Source organism: Scophthalmus maximus, chromosome 10 (genome assembly GCF_022379125.1).
Source record: "Scophthalmus maximus strain ysfricsl-2021 chromosome 10, ASM2237912v1, whole genome shotgun sequence".
NCBI classification, from domain to species: Eukaryota; Metazoa; Chordata; class Actinopteri; order Pleuronectiformes; family Scophthalmidae; genus Scophthalmus; species Scophthalmus maximus.
The window spans coordinates 13,961,265-13,979,358 of NC_061524.1; the positions used below are offsets into that span (position 1 = coordinate 13,961,265).

At 42.5% G+C, this 18,094-nt stretch overlaps 2 protein-coding genes across 6 annotated transcripts; one reads left to right on the forward strand and one right to left on the reverse strand.

The window, feature by feature from the left end:
* Positions 1 to 1,916: 1,916 nt before the first annotated feature.
* On the reverse strand, positions 1,917 to 9,069 carry fbxo9 (F-box protein 9). Of its 2 annotated transcripts, none has more exons than XM_035605025.2 (13): positions 8,944 to 9,069; positions 5,923 to 5,994; positions 5,480 to 5,611; positions 5,305 to 5,362; positions 4,890 to 4,989; positions 4,366 to 4,496; positions 4,152 to 4,266; positions 3,867 to 3,985; positions 3,370 to 3,460; positions 3,191 to 3,286; positions 2,975 to 3,068; positions 2,439 to 2,593; positions 1,917 to 2,354 (listed from the first exon to the last, which is right to left on the reverse strand). In XM_035605025.2, the coding sequence occupies exons 1-13, from the start codon at positions 8,995 to 8,997 to the stop codon at positions 2,246 to 2,248; spliced, it is 1,326 nt and encodes a 441-aa protein (XP_035460918.1). In that variant the 5' UTR covers positions 8,998 to 9,069; the 3' UTR covers positions 1,917 to 2,245. The 2 variants fall into 2 exon arrangements, with proteins under 2 accessions (XP_035460918.1, XP_035460919.1); XM_035605026.2 differs by lacking the exon at positions 8,944 to 9,069 and adding an exon at positions 7,214 to 7,402.
* Positions 9,070 to 10,260: 1,191 nt separating this feature from the next.
* Positions 10,261 to 17,030, forward strand: LOC118284308 (serine/threonine-protein kinase ICK-like). Of its 4 annotated transcripts, none has more exons than XM_047335322.1 (14): positions 10,261 to 10,614; positions 11,421 to 11,689; positions 11,988 to 12,042; positions 13,073 to 13,194; positions 13,312 to 13,391; positions 13,511 to 13,643; positions 13,752 to 13,923; positions 14,326 to 14,493; positions 14,589 to 14,978; positions 15,141 to 15,349; positions 15,448 to 15,602; positions 15,754 to 15,870; positions 15,967 to 16,074; positions 16,192 to 17,030. In XM_047335322.1, the coding sequence occupies exons 2-14, from the start codon at positions 11,589 to 11,591 to the stop codon at positions 16,341 to 16,343; spliced, it is 1,962 nt and encodes a 653-aa protein (XP_047191278.1). In that variant the 5' UTR covers positions 10,261 to 10,614; positions 11,421 to 11,588; the 3' UTR covers positions 16,344 to 17,030. The 4 variants fall into 4 exon arrangements, with proteins under 4 accessions (XP_047191278.1, XP_047191280.1, XP_047191279.1 ...); XM_047335324.1 differs by having other exon boundaries at positions 15,484 to 15,602; XM_047335323.1 differs by having other exon boundaries at positions 10,262 to 10,614; positions 15,144 to 15,349.
* Positions 17,031 to 18,094: the final 1,064 nt, after the last annotated feature.

Sequence of the window (18,094 nt, forward strand, 5' to 3'; positions counted from 1 at the left end):
CTACTGGTCCAGTCAGCGTCAGGCTGAATAGATAGCCAGGTTAACTACTGGCATGATGTGTTACTATAACAGCACTGGTTCAGAAAATGTGTGCTGAAAAGCTTTGATCAATATACTTATTCTATGGCTCTATAGTAATGACAACAGGTTCGTGGTTTCACTGAAACTGACCCAAAATCTGGTGAAATAAAAACAAATGTTTTCTGTCTCCTTGGTGCGTTCTACTTTATTCCTTTCTTGGCGTGTCGGTGGACGCCTGCTCTTTGTGGATCGAGTCAGGAGGATGTGAGGAAACAGGTCTGACTTTAGAGAGAAGACGTGGGGCCACAGAGAAGGGATCAAAACCCGTTTTTCCACTTACACACAAACCTTCTTCAGAGTAAAACACAGTTTTCCTGTTATCCTCAGTGCTGATATCAGCTCCAAACGCTTTGTGAGCAATAATGATAAGGCCGAGGTTGAGGAATTCTTGGCATTCCTGGTAATAACACAACGTTGACTGTGCTGATGTTGACAGCTGCTTTGACTCAGGGAGTTCCAGTCAAAAGGACAAGCCACTGAGGGTGAGCCAGCACAGACACCCCCCATTACTCCCCTCAGTCCTTTCCACTTAAGTAGCATCACTCCCATCTCCTCCTCATCAGAGCTGTGCAGACTTTATGCACTGGAATACGGGTGAGTGTGTGTGTCACGCAGAGCACACGTTTGGAGGACAGAGCAACTGTTTGTGAGCTTTGCTGGTGTGTCTGCTGGCCAGTCACCGTGCAAACAATGCCTTACTGATTTTACAGAGGCCTGGGGGAGACAGAGAGGACGGCATGAGTATTTGAGGTTTTAGCAGTAAAGCAGCATATGTAATTTTTTTCTTTGTTAATCCACACTAAGTTACGTGTCAGACTCACTTTAGCGTGACCATAGGTGGTCTGTATTTCACATCCACTACACAAGTGCTTAGAGGTTGTATATGACCCGCAACAACTATTTCATGTCAGACATAAATCGTCAACAAACCTGTTCACAGGGAAAACTGTGAAATCCAACAGTTAACAGTTTAGTTAAAGGTAAAGTTGGACTTTTTGGGGTAATGCGCGTATTAAGAGTTTAATAACAGACTTAAAATATGTTAGGAACTGTCGATAACTTCTGATATGACCTGGTTGTCATCTCAAGGGATTTTAGTCATTCTACTGCACCTTAGGAAATAAATACAAAATACAAAGCATTTGTATGCATTCGTCTGGGGTGCTTTAGCTCTGTGACAAATGAAAATGTAACAGAATTAATTAAAGTAAGAACATGATGTGTTTGACAGCATTAAAATAAAGACTTTCTCAAATTACAGTCAAGTCAAGAACTTTTAAGTTCTTTTTATTTCGCATTGTCTGCGTTTGCCCCACATTTTTTTTTTCTTTCTATAGAAGACTTAATTTAATTATTTTTATTTGGAATTTGCAAGACTGGTTCCTTTTGAATATTTTTTGAAAAACCCAAACCAACCAGCCACAAATCATTTTTATCCTAATCCAATACAACTTTTTTTTCTCTCTCTCTGCAAATCCTGTTTGATCTGTCTGTGCTTGGTTCCCAGAAAATGTAATACGTGGATTATACCCATGTGTCCTCAGCAAGACAAATGATGTAGAAGTCTGAAATGGCATCTGCACTGTCTATTCACTGAGGTTGTGTAATAGGACGTCTAAAATTTCACTGAGATGTATCATATTTTCACACGTAGGTGAGCACCAAGGTCTCGGATCGTGATCTGTCCTTCAGTGGCCATCGCACACTGAAGTATTGTTAGGGAAATCTAGTAAAGAAAACCTCCCTAATTTTTACATCTTCTAAAATCTACCCCGTGACGTACTTGTCGATACAACTCATTCAGTTTGAACAAATCAAATCGGCCCATGAGAGCATTTTCTGTTCATCACTGTTTATTTGAGGGATAAGGTGCACCATGAAACAAAAACAGTATGAACATTCTTTGCTTGGAACAGGTGGGGGAAAGGTTGCTAATAATTTTAGCTCTCAGCACATTGCTTTCACTTCTGAAATCAGAAAAATAAGTAGTACTCTATTATGTAAACCTGAAACATAACATGTTCGCGTGTAGGACACACAAGGGTTAATATGTTAGCCAGCTGCAGCGCAAATCAAACCAACTGAGAAAGTATGCACTTCATCAAAATGATGTGTGAACTTTTGCTGTGTTCTTTGTGGGATGGCGTGCAGGTCTCCATGCTGCTTAAAGGGGCTGCTCGGAGAAAGCAGTGAAACTCTTCACACGTGCAAGGGAGAAGGGTGAATACATCGTGTCCAGGTCAAACGTTGTGACAACCGTTTCCCCAGTCAGCCTTAAAAAAACATAATTAACGTCAATCATGTGACCATCAAGGGAACTAATTTGAGTTTCAGCTACTACTGATAGTGTGTCTTACTTGTATGTGATGTGGCAGGAGTGGTGGATCCACGCCAGCTTACTGAGACTCTGGCGCCCCCCAGAGGACACATGCAGTCCCACGTGGAAGATGTGTTCAGCCTCGGGAGCTGGGTTCCGCCTGCAGAACCGATTCCTTTGAATCTCTGCCCCTTTCTGTTCAAGAATAATATATATTCGTATCACAGCAGCCCAAAGACAGAATGAGTCCAGTTAAAATAAAAACTGAATAAAATAGACAATAAAATAAAAATGATATAATATAAAGTAGAATTAAATAAAACGATATAACAAAAATAAGTGAAGCAATTCATATATCAATTTTAGTATACTGCTGGAATAAATAAGCCATTTTGTAAGTCAGTTAGACGTTTTGAGCCAAGCATAGGTGCAAGTATATAACACAAGAAGGCCAATTTCAACTGAATACTAGAATTACTACTAACAGGCTCAAGCTTTATCAGTGTGACTATGTCCTGGATACATATGAAACTCCACAGACACAAGTGTGAGACATAAAAAATGTTGTATTCTCACATCCTCCTTTTTCTTGCAGACAACAGCAAAAACTTTGGTTTGATTGTCGGTCTCCTGTGACAGACGGAAATGCCCGTGCAGAACAGAATCCATTCTGTGAAATGAAACAAGATTCCACAGTCATGAAAAGTGCTGGTACTCAACACGGGGAAATCATTTCTGAAGTCGCAAACGTCAATTCCAGCAAGAGTTTGTAGAAAACCGAGATGGTCTGACCTGGTGTTCCTAGTACGCAAACGAGGAACGACGGACAGAGGGTCTTCGGGGGTGGTCAGCATCATGACGTGGCCGTCAGGGAAGAACCGGAGGTACCTGAAAAAATAAACAACTTCATTTTGCTGTCTCGACAAATCATGCACATAAGAGAAAGAAAGCTAAACGTCACAAACATCTACCTGTAGTACTCAACGTGGTGCCAGGCCCTGTAAAATCCATCCAGTGATTCCTCTCCTTGACGGATGTATGATGTTTTGCTGATATAGACTCCTGTGAAAATAATATCAGTGGAAAATTCAACATCCAGTAAATCTTCACTGGATCAGCAGTGTAGCAGCAACGGAAAAGTGATTCATTAGTGCACTGGCAGCAGCGTTTGTCAGTATCAGGCGTGCAGGTGGCAATTTCAGCAATATGGTCTTAGAACTGGCGTTTTGCACATAAAATATCATTAATTATTATCTTAAAACTTGCCCCTGAGATATTTCAATACATAAATATGAGTATCTTAAAAACCCTAAAACTAACAGTACCAGTGAAGTTTGTTCTCAACAGAGCCAGCAAACTGGAAACAGAAGCTTCACATTACACATATAGAGAAATATAAGATATCAGTACTGGTCTAATAAACTATGACCGAGAGTCCTAGATGTGTAATTGTAAAATACTTGATTACCATCAAAACGGACATGGGGCCTTTGCAGAAACATCTCTCTCCAGGATTTGAAGGGTCCAACTTTGATGCAGTTCCGTCCCCACACTCGAAAACAGGCCAAACGCCAAATCTCAGGGTCTCTGGAGAGAAATGAAAAGTGAAGACAAAAAAAATAAGATTGGGTGAGCCTAAAACCATATATACATAACTGGCTTTTAATGACTCCATTTATTGTGCAGCAACACAGAGACCCTCACAGGCAAACCCTGAGAAAAGCAAGCTGTTGCACATGAAATCTGTTCTGACCTTGCACAAACATAAAACCCCCGGCAAACCAAAGAGAGCTGCTCCAGGGCTCGCATGTCCAGTTCACTTGACACGACCCAACGAAATATGAACATCAGGATTTCCAGCGGCAAGGCTGCAGACAAATAAAATAAGGAACAAATCAGTTATATTGAATATGAGTTTTAATGACGTACTACGTGTTTCCAATTTAATAGAATTGACAGATTTTTACCTGAAATGTGCGTCTGAGTCATTTCCAACTCAGGAGTGCAGATCTTTGGAGAGGAGCTTTCCAGGGTGAGCTGCTGCTCAAAGTAGCCCAGTAGATCCTCGATATCACCATCAACATCACTGTCTTCCGTGCTGCAAAAACAAAATATGCTATGTTACGTTTAAGAAGCCAGAGTACCTCTTCCTCTCATTCAAGCCTCCACACTGTTAAATGGCTCGGAACACATTATCCAACCTGGGTGACTCTTCAGCTTTAACATCTGTTACTCTATCAACGTAATTGAAAAGATCTCTCCTTTTAATAAATCTACCCATTCATTCATATGGCAGACGCTTTTCCTCGATGATTAAAGAGATGAGGACTCTGCATCAACTTTTTCATGAGTACAAAAATGTAATTTCAAAGATGCCTTCTACCAGGTTGATTCTTTAGTTTTAAAAGAAACACAGTTTATGCAAAACACACATTATTACCGCCTCGCCTTATACTAAGCTAATCAACAGTTGACATCCCAAAAAACTTACTAGTTTCCTCCCACTCGGTCTGCGTCGGGAGGACGGCTGTAGTTTATTTTAAACTCAATGTCAGGCACAAGCTGCATAGCCATGCGATAGAACTTGATAGCTGAAATTAAAGACATCACATTATGCATAGATAAGATAATATAGCTCAAGAAATGTGATTCCTGCTAAGGTTAGTCATACTTACAAAACTATATGTTATATTAAACATTTGACCTCTGAATTGCTGATATCATCCACGTATAAAACAGTGACTGACGGTTAGAAAATCTGATACAATGTGGCATTTTACACAAGCTGACTCTACAAATGATCTATGGCATTTGTCAGTTTCTGAAGTATCTGTTTTTTGTGGTGAACGTAACATCTCGTCCTCTCACCGGTGATTATGAACGCCACGTAGGTTCTACAGACGTACCTTCATAGACGGCTCCATTCTGCTCTTCCTGCACTGCTCTCAAGAACAGCTCTGTGGCCTGAGGGGAGGTGACTCATGTCAGTCATTCCAACAGCACTGTAAATTTCACTGACAGCACACACTACAATACACAAAGGAATGAATCTCAACCCGAAGAAACCATTGCACAACTCACTTTCTGCTCCCGAGCAATGTCTTGGGTCCTTCTCAGCCCTTTTGCTCGCAGCAGTCGCTCACTGGTTCCACCTGCTCCGGAGCTCGGCTTGAGTTCGGACATCCACTGGGCTCTGAACGCGTTGAGCTCCAGCTGCAGTTCAATTCAAACATTACCAAGTGGCAAAAGAAATTCTTGAGCGTTCAGGGGTTCTCTGCAATGTTTTTGCAATAAGTTGTTTCTGAAGTGGAACCGCAAGTGTTCATGAACACATACTTGTTCATGTAACCATTGTTTATATAGACAGGGCAGGTTGGGGGACCACACCCTGTCAACAGTTTTCATCGGAACAACAAGCAGAAAATGATTAGAATCATATTGCTTGAGACATAGATGCAAATGCCATTAATATAGCATAATAATTTCGAAATTAGAAAATTAAATATTAATCATGATTTTTTTACCTGAAGGTTTGGGTCGTCTGAACCTTCATCTTCATCCTCTACTGCACCTCCAATATCGGCATATTTATCAGCCTTCACAACAAAGAAGAGAAGTATTACTTAAACTAATAACAGGAGCCGTTTATCCTCGAAACCTGGTCTATTACATTTATTCATTTGGTGACATGCTGCTGTTGCGCAGTTGGTTTGGCTTTTGGATGCACTGTGTTTTCATGCAGATTATGTTCTCAGGTGAATTAGGCCCGTTCTTCAGAGTAAACCAGCATATACATTATTGTGTTGTGTTGTGTTGTGTTGCAAAGACATTTCAGTTTAAACGTTGCGGTGTGCATATAGTGAAGAGAAAGAAAAAAGATCCCCCCATCGTTGCTTTTCTGCCACCTCTTCCCTCGGACACGTGTGCCATGTTCGATGTGGAAGAACAATGCGGAGAGGAGAGTAGCACGAAACAAAGTATATTTACCCAAGAACTGTGGAATATAAATTTGAGGCACTTTGTTTTCAATCTTTTTTGATACTTCTACTCCCCAACAAGGAACTTTTTCATAAAACTATTTATTAGTCCACTGCAGTTTCAAGTTACTTTGCAGATGAATTCATTACATACAAAAACACACCAGGAGTTTACAGTTATTATGATAACTCGATTGTGCTTTTCTTGAAATTCTTTTAAAAATTACAATAGCAAGTCGATAGGCTGGCAAAAAAAGTTGTTTATTTTAGCTCCAGGCCAATCAGCTGCGACATAATATTCCGTTGACACATTGGTGCGTCACTAAGAATAATCATAAACACACTAGTTGTGTAACACTCACAGGGGCGTTTTATTTCACATTAGAGCATTTTGGCACATTTCATGATTCATACCCGTGTTTTGGAGCATGTTACAGTGTCGTATTAGTGCTTTCTACTTAACTAACTAACTGATCTGAACTACGTCCTCCACCACTGGTTGTTAAAAACACCATCGCGCCTCCGGTAACAAGTGTCCAACACGACCATGTGTAGCTAAACACTGGGGAATGCTAACGTCTCAATATACATATATACATTGTATCTGCTACAGACTGACAGCAGCGTGTCGATAGTTGAAGGGATTTGTCGCCGTGCTCGGGTCGCGGAGTCGTGCTGCAGTTTGTAAACAAAGCTGTGAGCTAATCCGGGACGGACACGTCAGGCACCGCGCACTACAGGTGGACGACCAGGGGACGTTAGCTACGTCAGCTAACTAGCAAGCTAGCTAGCTAACTCGTTTCCCCGCGAAATAAGTGATAAAGGCGCGGCGGCCTACCATGACAGCTCGACCGGCAGGTCTTCTCTCTCGCTTGTATTTCTGCCTCTCTCTCTACACACGGTCTGTTCACTAGCGTTTACAGGTCACGGTCGGAGAAACGCACAACACTACGGACATATTTTCGAGCTCTGAGGAATGCAGCCATCTCGCTGAGTGGCCCCGGAGCTCCACAGGAAGTCAAGACGTGCGGGGAAGTTCCAGGAGCCGGGAGGGGGCGGGGCAGAGAGGGGGCGTGGCGGATAGGAGAGGGGCGGGGCAGTTTTCTACTGAAAACAACTTCTACCATTTAAGTTGCTTCCTTAACAAAAAAGGAAGAAAGCTTCATTTCGCCCTGCCCCGACGCGCTAGACCCATAAGAATATATATACTTTTTTCGCCAGACCAGACACGCATGTGAAATGTGCTGAGAGTTTTCAAGACATGCCCAGGCCCTCAAAACAATCAAGTCAAGTCAAGTCAACTTTATTGTCAATTCCTGCAATATTGCCCCAGACATACAGAGGAATTGAAAAAAAACGTTTGTCTGGGACCCAAGGTGCAATAGTACAAAACAAATAAACAAAAATAAGAAAATAAGAAAAGTAATATGTACAATAAATAAATTCTAAATAGTGCAAAAAGTAAGAGTCAGGCAAAACCACACAGGATAGAAAAGCTAAAGAAATAGGAAAATGTGCAATAGAAAGGAAATACTGTACAGTATGTGTAATATAGAGGAAACTAAATAAATAGAATAAATTGAAAATGTCAAATATAAAGGACATGGAGTGCAGATTAAATGTAATAAATGTAAAGGGCACTGATGAAAGTGACAAAGTGTTCCTCAGAGTCTTTGTAAAGTGACCGGTGCAGTCAGACTACTAAATTAATCGCAAACTATTTTTTGCTAATCGATTAATTGGTTCAAGTAGTTTTTTATGGAATAAAAGGCAAACTTCTCTGATTTCAGCTTCTTAAATGTGAATATTTTCCGCTTTCTTTGCTCCTCGGTGACAGTAAAATTAATATCTTCGGTTTGCAGACAAAAAAAAACATCATCTTGGTGGCTCGGGAATACACGATGGACATTTTTTCAACATTTTATGAATCAAACAACTAATCGAATAATCGAGGCCGAGGCATATTTCGCATAATCTGAGATAACCACTGCAATTATAGAGTCAAGCATATGGCGGCGAAAAAGAATTTGGTTGTAGTTCGTAAATGTTTGGAACATTGTAGGGAACTGTTGCGAATGGGCGGCACCCTGTGGATGAAGGCACACCCTGGACTTAGAAGAAGACATGTTCAACTTGGTCTGCAGTCTACCTACTACTGCAGAGTGCTGTGCTGTGCTGTGCTCCTGGTTGTTTAAAGTTTATACAATTTTGGATGTATCACGTGTCCAAATGGCACCAAATGCGACACTGCTCTTCCCTGGGCCCTTAACAATACGCGTGCCAAGTGTGAAGCAGATCAGATGAACAGTTCTTTAGATAGGCCAGCCACATATAGCCAGACAGAGATTCCTTGCTATAAGTATGATAATTATATAACCCTCACATCAAGTTGCCTGCTTTCACAACTATCAAGATTGTGACCTCATCTTAGGCACTATAGCATTTTTGTTTAACTTAATCGAAATGTGACATTTGCATAGACAGGGTCATTCAACTGATCAACGAAATCAGACGCCCTCCTCTGCATCCAGAAGCTCCACAAACCACATGGTTGAGAAAGACTCTTACCTGATCGGCCCCCCGATTAGACCATTTCACCTCGAAATTAACATTGTTATACATCCCTGGAAGTAGCGTGTCACCGAAGAGCTGGTACCCTTAGCTCCCAGTTATTATTTAACTATTGTGATGTCCAAAACTGCCATCAAGATCATTGTAAAACGTGGAATAAGTCCACTGGTGTCTTCTTCAGGGCTTGCACACCGCAAATGTGTCAAACTCTCTGGGTCCAAAAAGCTGTTGAGTAAGTTTTGTCCAATGACTGAGCTGCAAACAGCGTGTCCAGCAGCTGGGCAGACGGTTCTGCAAGCAACAGTGAGTGGCTAGTTTGGGCAGATACTTGAGAGCAGTGCTCTGTCAAAGCCATCAAAATGCCTGCAAAAGTTTTTTGCATAGCTTACAATAAAACCAGGATTTCCAAAATGTGTGCAAGTAAGTGTGTGTGTGTGTGTGTGTGTGTGTGTGTGTGTGTGTGTGTGTGTGTGTGTGTGTGTTTGTGTGTGTGTCTGAGATGGAGCAAAGTACATTTACAGATTAAATGTAAGGTGTTTAAGGTCAATTCTGATCCTATGATCCTTTTTTTTGGAAGAGTTTACATTTCAACACTAATAACTTTCAGAGATGCACTTTTGCAAAAAAAAGCTATTATAATTATTGTTCTCCAATCAATCTGGAGACAATAATTATTAAAAAATATTTATAAAAGATGATTGAATTAATACAATTACAATCTGCTGCACAGGTGGTCTGTATTCCTGCTGTAAACCGTATATACTTCCACTGACTTCTCAAAGATGTCAGCTTTATTGATTGTTTTAGCAACAGGGTGTAACCAACTAATTCTACGATGCACTCTGTAGCCTTACTGCTCTTAGATAAGTTACTTCAGTAAATTTAGCAATTTTGTGTTGCACTTCTTGTTCGTGTAATTTTTTTTTAGCAAAAATGAACATGTTCCGTAAGTGAACCGTCTCCTGCACTGTAGGAGACCAAAAGAAGATGAATGCAGAGCAAGAGAGTAACACTCGCTCACTTCCGTCTTTGCCTTGCGGCGAGAAATCTTTCTCGTTTTATCTTTTTTTTTAATGTCGTGCCCTTTTATCGTTCCTGTGTTGTGAACGAATCTAATAACGGCGTTTACCTTTGTAAAATTTGTGATTCATTTAAACAAAATAATTAAAAAAATAAACAGAAAAAAGATTTAGCGAAATGGCGCAGTGTGTTCATCTGCTCACACGCACGCACGCGCGCGCGCGCACACGCACACGATATGCAGTCAGAAAGTAAAAACAAAGAATCGAACATACATCGTATCGAATAGCCTTAAAGAGGCGTCTATTTTATTTTGCAGACGAAGGAGGTTCACGCGACCGGGACAGAGACGCGGATGCGTATTTTAGTCTCGCGTTGTATCTTGGGAGATCTGTGATTTGCTTTGATGGAAATCGCAGGCCGTTTTTCGCAGCAACGCGAGATTACGACGAGCTCCCCTCGAACCGAAGGGCCTGGCTGGAATCTTATTTATGTTGTTCGTGTGCATGCGCGTGTTTCTGTGTGTGTGTTGAGCGCATTCTCTGGATGCGGTTATCACCGGCAGCAGATTATTTTCCAGTCAGCCAGTTGTTGAACGCGGACTACGGATGCTCCGCTATGTGTTGTCGTCGACTTGACCCGAGGAGGGTGAGTTGTTGTTGTTGTTGTTGTTCTTCTTCTTCTGTGCTGGTCGTTGTGCTTTCTCGTTGAGTCCAGAGAACATTCGGTGTGAAAGCAGCTGGGCCACCGAGCACCAGCACCAGCAATTAGCGCTAATTGTACCACGTGATCTGCTACCGTTAGTTAGCGCAGTGTTAGCTTAACCACAACAGCTGGAGCTAACAAGTGAGGTAGAGTAGAGTAGTAATAATGGATATTCGGTGCTAAGCCACCGTCGCGTTCGTTTGAACTCCGCACCAACCAAACTAGAGACACGGCAGCTAATGTTAGCTGAACCGAGCGAAGAACGGTGTGAAAACAGCGTGTTGTTAAAGGATGTAGGCTCTACGTCAGCTCGTCGCCGCCTGTGACGGTTAAACACGTTCATAACATGTTCACTACTCAATATGCATTGGTGTTTATTTCCAACTCCCCACAATTCAATGTCACGTGCCGATACAGCTGTGGCTCCTGCTCCAGGTGCATCATCATCATCATCATCAGATGATGTAGGCAGGAACGGGAGGAAGGATGGATGGAGCCCCCCTTCTCAGCACGTACCTGTAGTTGTGTATCATTTTTGCATAAAGAGTCGTCTTTGTTTGTAATATCATAGGAATATTGGAACACGGCGAGGGGGCTGTACTGTCAAGTTTTCATACTATATAATGTCTCACTCTGTAGTTAAGTGTGAGATCATCCTTGTTTATTATGGCCCATGAATTATACAACTACATGAATAACAACAGTCATCGTCTCCCCCCCTCCATGTCATCCACCCCTCACCTTCTCAGCTCGAAGGAGGCGAGTCCACGACACCATGAGTCCTCCGACTCGGCCCGTGGTCTTCTGCTGTTGTCACAGGAAAATCTGGCTGCACTCAGCAGCGGGAGGCGAACGCATCTCCATTATCCGCCCGGTTATCATCCGCCTGCAGACGATGCTGTGGGAGCACAAGCACGATGAATAGATACACCAACATCCGACAGCTCGGCGACGGCACCTACGGCTCGGTGATCCTGGGCCGCAGTCTGGAGTCGGGGGAACTAGTAGCCATAAAGAAGTGAGTATCGGGAAGTTGTGCGTGTTGCACTTCAGCCGGCTGTAGATTTGTTTTTCTTTTCTAGTTTAGAGCTGATGTTTCTTCACCATACTGCATATTGTTTTCTCTATCAGCCAGTGGTCAGTGTTATGACATGGATTATGCAAACACTGTGGGGCAGCTACAGTGTTATCATCAAGTGTGGACTTTTTATTTTGCCATTATTAGACTTGACAGTATCTTAAAAAGAGACTGATATGCAATTTCATTTCATTTACCAGCAAGATGAATAGAGGAACAATATATTTTTTTTTCTCAGAATGAAAAGGAAATTCTACTCCTGGGAAGAATGCATGAACCTCCGTGAAGTCAAGGTGAGTTCATCTTTTCATAATTTTTAACAGTTTCACACATTTTAATAGCACAGCAGGATTGTGGCTGGAAAAAAATCAGGGAAAGTGTGTTATTTAGAGTTTTGGTTTCATTTTTGTTTATTATAAGAATGAAGAGTCCATTTTTATATCAAATTAAATTGCATGGGCCTATATTTAGCATCACATGTAATGTTTTACGTCACAGAGGCTGTCACCTGTTCTGTTGCAGTGACTGGGTAATTAGTTTTTAGTGTCGCAGTCAATGACTTCATATTTCTGCTTGGATTGATTTTTCATTTTTTTGTGTCGACTACAGAAGCTGTTGATTTGTGGGTGATGCAATGACGATATATATAGATTCAACATACTCTACATTTACGCCCAGTGGTCAAATATTTTAAAACCGCTCTCTGTTGTTTCCTTTCACACCTCTTTGGTTTGTTACTGTCGAAATGCCCTCGCAGCACAAAGTCACACACCAGCAGTATGAGTAGAAGGTGATTCTTGTGTGCTGTTGTTGGTTTCTAGCTCTGGTTCCCATCCCCGGCCAACACACCCTCTTTCCTAGAGCTTGACCTTAACGCAGCAAAACATGTGTAGAGTGCGCTGGTCCCCCGAGTCCCGCTTACTGGATTATAATTGCCGCATGTCAAACCATACAATCTCAAAATCCCTTTTACAGCTTTTCCTCCTTACTAAAAATGTAGCATGGTTGAACTTGTATCATCCCGGTGCATGGGAACAGTGTACTGTATCTCCATCCTGCTTTATATTACTCTCTTTATTTTTCCCCTTTAAATTGTGAGCTTTAAATCCCACCTTAACAGCTTTTATCCCCAAACTACACAAGCCCTGTTTTACTTAGAGGGGTTTTGTTTTCTAGTTGTACGCTGTGCTTTTGAATGTGCTGCAGTGGCGTGTGTGTATTATTCAGCATGGTTAGATTTACTTTTTATTTCAAACATTTTATTTGTTGTTCTTTATGCCGGCTCCCACACACTCTTAACATATCCTCTCTTTACTTTTTCAGTCCTTAAAGAAACTCAATCATGCCAATGTGATCAAACTGAAGGAGGTGATTCGAGAGAATGACCACTTGTACTTCGTATTTGAGTATATGAAGGAAAACTTGTATCAGCTAATGAAAGACAGGTGTGTAAAGCTGTTATTTGGTGAATTATTACATCCACATTTGAAACCAAATTTGAGAAGTGCTTAGAGTTGTTTAACTGATTGAGATTTTGGTCTTTTGGGGTTTTTTTGCTGCAGGACTCGGTTGTTTCCGGAATCTGCAGTGAGAAATATTATGTTTCAGATACTTCAGGGGCTCGCGTTCATTCATAAACACGGTATGTGTTTATGAATACTGTTTTTTTTACGACTCCAGGATGCTAAATTTCACACGGCACAAATGTAATGTTTTGATGTTCTTTCAGTTGAGAAGGTCACGCAGTTGTGTCTTTGTTAGGGTTTTTTCACAGGGACATGAAACCAGAGAACCTTCTGTGCATGGGCCCGGAGCTGGTGAAAATCGCAGACTTTGGGCTCGCCCGTGAGATCAGATCTCGACCGCCATACACAGACTACGTCTCGACTAGATGGTGAGTCAACTTTGTGAACTCTTACTCAGCACTAAATACAAGCACGTGCCATTGTTGAGTGCATTCAAGCCCCAGCATCCTCTCTTTTTCTTTTTTTTTTCTGACCAGGTACAGAGCCCCAGAGGTGCTCCTCAGATCCTCATCCTACAGCTCGCCCATAGACCAATGGGCTGTCGGCTGCATCATGGCAGAGCTTTATACTCTCAGGCCTCTTTTCCCAGGCTCCAGTGAAGTGGACACCATCTTCAAGATTTGCCAAGTTTTGGGCACACCAAAGAAGGTAATATATATTACGAGCAAAAGCACATACGAAAAAAAACTGCATTCGGATTTTACTGATAGAATATAGATTAGGTCAAGGTGAGAGTGAACAGATACAAGTGTTTAATAAAGGTGTTGTCTGACAGTTGACAAAAGTGTTGCTCTTAACAGCCAACGCTGGAAGGTGGAGAAAAAAGATTGTGGATTGTTTGTGACAACATATTTGAATTAAAAGCTCAATGGGCCGGTCTTTAATTCTAAATCTACTATAATAGTGTCAAGCACTGCAAGTATTTGACCTGTGTCAGAGGTCACCACTCACTATTCTTTCATTGACTTTTCCTGTCAATAAAAACAAATGTTGTAGGTAGATCTGCAGTACTTGCAGAGTCTGAGATGGGCTGCATCTTTCTCCCTCTAGAATGACTGGCCTGAGGGATTCCAGCTGGCAAGTGCGATGAACTTCCGTTGGCCTCAGTGTGTTCCCAGTAATCTGAAGACCCTGATCCCGAATGCCAGTTCTGAAGCCGTCCATCTGATGACCGACCTCCTTCAGTGGGATCCCAAGAAGAGACCAGCTTCAGCCCAGGTCAGTGTCGGACCTACACTTGAATTATGTCCACACAGCTGAACATATACAATGAAAAGCTGATGATGTCTGTCCAAATTGTCGCCTCTCTACAGTCTCTCAGGTACTCGTACTTCCACGTGGGCCAGGCTTTGGGCACGCCTCAGCAGATCCTGGAGCAGGGCAGACCTCAGCCGGGCCTTGTGCCCCTGCCGGCTCCTTTACAGTCGCAGCAGATGTTGCTGCAGCAGCAGCAGCAACCCCTGCTGCTTAAACCCGTGCCCCCCTCGCAGCCTCCACCTCCCAACCAACACTGCCCCCCCTCCAGGCCTCTCCAGCAGATCCAGCCCTCCCCCGTGTCTGCAGCTGACCAGGCAGCAATGTACCAACGGCACACGGAGCTGATGCGAGGACAGCAGCCGAAGCACATCCTGAAGCAGGAACAGGGCGAGGGGACACCGCAGAGCCATCTTCCCTACGTTGTAGACAAGAGTCTCCAGAGCCAGGTGAGGCTGGGCTCGCTTTGAAACATTCGGTGTTTGGGTATGTGTGTAGAGGTTGACAGTCAGAATATCTACAGAAATATACCAGAATTTGTTTCTTCGAACATGTAATCGTGAAATCATATTCCACCACGTACACGGTTGATGTTGTCCATGTTCTTCTAGCAGACAAGGCAGGAGTCGGAAAAAGCCAACCTATTGGGCTATCAGATGAAAGCTAAAGGAGGGCGGCGCCGTTGGGGCCATGGCACCGGTCACCTTAAAGGTGAAGACTGGGACGAATATGAAGAACCAGATCTGACAGCCATAAGTATTCTGGGAAAAAGCAGCTTCTCCACTGAGAAGTCGCGGCAGGGGGAGGACGCACTGAGCAGGTGAGGTTCTGACCTTTCATCAGCCAGAGTCGATGGTGTAGTAATTTAATACATGATTACATCACAGGATCTGTAGCCTCGTGTCTCACCGAGTGTAGTCTGTCCGTCAGATATGGAAATGCTCTGGATTTCAGTCGACCCAGAGGGAAAGAAGATGCACCTTTAAACCTGAACAAGACCGCAGCCTATCAAGAGCCATCAAGAACCGCCTCTGCCAAACAACATTACTTGAGGCAGTCCAGATATTTACCAGGTAATTTGTCTTTTCAAGGCTTTCCTTAGTGGAATCAAGGGGCAGCTGTGTCTCAGTTGATGGATTAGTTGTTTCATGAACAATTGTGGTGTTGGTCTTCACCTCTCAAATGTTTTTAAGAGGAAAGAGTATCTCTTACTGTATCCTACAGGCATTAGTACGAAGAAGAACATTGCAATAAATGCCAGTAAAGACTTTGGTGGAAGTCATCTTTGGGGCAACAGTGGTATTCCATTTGGAGGGACTCTGCCGAGCAGAGGCGCACACGGTAATCTCCTTGAACATCTTATACTGTATCTTCATCGTTCTCTCTTCTAACTAGGTCCAAGTTAATGCATCTGTCTTTGTTTGCTTTGAATATCAGGTACGAACACGATCCCAGGTGGATACATGCCATCATTTTACAAAAAAGACACTGGTTCTGCTGGTCACAGAGGACATCAGGGTCCCTCAGCCGAATCAACAGCATCAAGTAAGTGCAGACTTTTGTATGGCGACTAAATCTGTAGATGTGAACCTTTTACCACTAAACAATGTCTTCTAGTTCTAGTTGTGTTTATTGTTCATTGTCCATCTACTGCCATTTTAGATTATGCAACATGGCGGTCTGGCCGGAGTCAGGCGAACACCACCGCCAACGTGCCGTTGGCCAACAAGACCAATCCAGGTCTGTTGCCTCGTCCGCCGGCACAGACTATCCACGGGCGAACAGACTGGTCTGCCAAATATGGACACCGCTAGTGGCCTCCGCGGAGCTCTGACCTGTGCCCTGCACGAGAGCTCTGCGCTCCCGAGAACTCTTTCACCTCCAAAGAGTAGGCCTAGTTCTTTTGTAATCGAAATCTGTACATACATCTTACACAGCAATAAACTTTGTTTCATTATGTGTTGTATGGATGTTGTAAGTTGTAAAAATATCTTAATGTGCGTGTACAGCTAAATGCAACCGCCCCCCCCCCACTATGTGTAGTGTTTTATTTTCTATCTCTGAAAACAAACGACCGTCTGACAGAGTTGACGCCTGTACCTGCTGTTTTATATCGGATATGTCGCTGAATGCTGTTCCATCAACCTGTATACACAATATGCGTATTATATCTTTATGAAAACATCACTGTGACTTGTTTTTAGCCAACCCATTACTTTGCCTCTGTACAGTTCTGCCATTATTTTTTACACTCCTGCTGTATTTGTTTTATAACGCTCAACTTGTCAATCTGGTAACTATTATTTGTGCATTAAGTGTTTGACATGAAATTCAAGGCAACGCTGTAAGTTTCAGTAAAATGAATGCAACGCAAGTGGTCGCCACATTGTATGAATCTGTTGAATTTCAGCAGTGAAATGATCCAAGTAAACATGTTCTATCCACATGGTGTGATTATTGAACAGCCAGTTATTGAGTACGATTAAATGTTTGACTGCGTACCAAGCTTTTAATGTGTTGAGACTTTTAAATATTTTTCTTTGATTAAATATTACTTAAGAGACTATTTTCCATGTCATGCCGGTGGCTGTAACAGGCTGAGCACAGGAACTGTGGTACAGCAGGGCAGCTGGATTAATCTGCGAGAGGCTAATCCAGGTCACTAAAATGTCACTGTTAATGCAATACATGCAAGAATATAGTGATGCTCTTATTCAAATTAATTTAACTGGAAGTCAAGACATTATGAAATGTGCTTTTGTCTCTATTAGTATAAATGTGATTGGAATAAAGAACGATGCTGTAATTTCATCAACAAGTAAAATTGTGTTTTCAGTCCGGTTAGTCTTCTTGCTACTACATTACATTGCACTGTACGTCGTTGTGAACCTAACGGTGGGATTTCATCTCAATCAGAATACGATAAATTCTGCGACCAGAAATAACCGCAACGGTACGTTCCATTTGCTACATGGCACAACCCACAGGAGGACCGAGAGGCAACCTGCAGTACACATTGAGAGAAGGGATAACGACAGCCCATCAGTGATTTACCATCATTAATAAAATAAGTTCCATCTTAATTGATAAAGGACATGATTGGAAACACTGCAGGACATGTTTGGTCATTTTCTTCTGTGCACATTGTGTAACTGTGTATGTTTAGGGTAGGGCTACAATTTTTATTTTCGATTAATCTGTTGATTATTTTCTCTAGTAAATCGATTAGTTGTTTGTTCCATAAAACGACAATCGTGTTTCCCAAACCCCCGAGATGATGTTTTGTGTTGTCCACGCACCGAAAATACACCGAAAATATTCCATCTACTGTCAGGGGAAAACACAAAAATGTCAAAAGTAAGGCAGACTGCCACGTGCAGCGCCTCATTTGGATGTGTCTGAAGCTTGGAGCTTGACTTCCCTACGTTTCTCCTACAAATGGGCCTTGAGCTTGTTTGGAGGTTCTAGCAGGGAGCGCAGCTACTGGTATACCGATGAATGGTCGTCCTCCGGGGGGGACGTCGTCCTCTTCCACCGAGCGCGGGGCTTCGGGAGGGACACACAT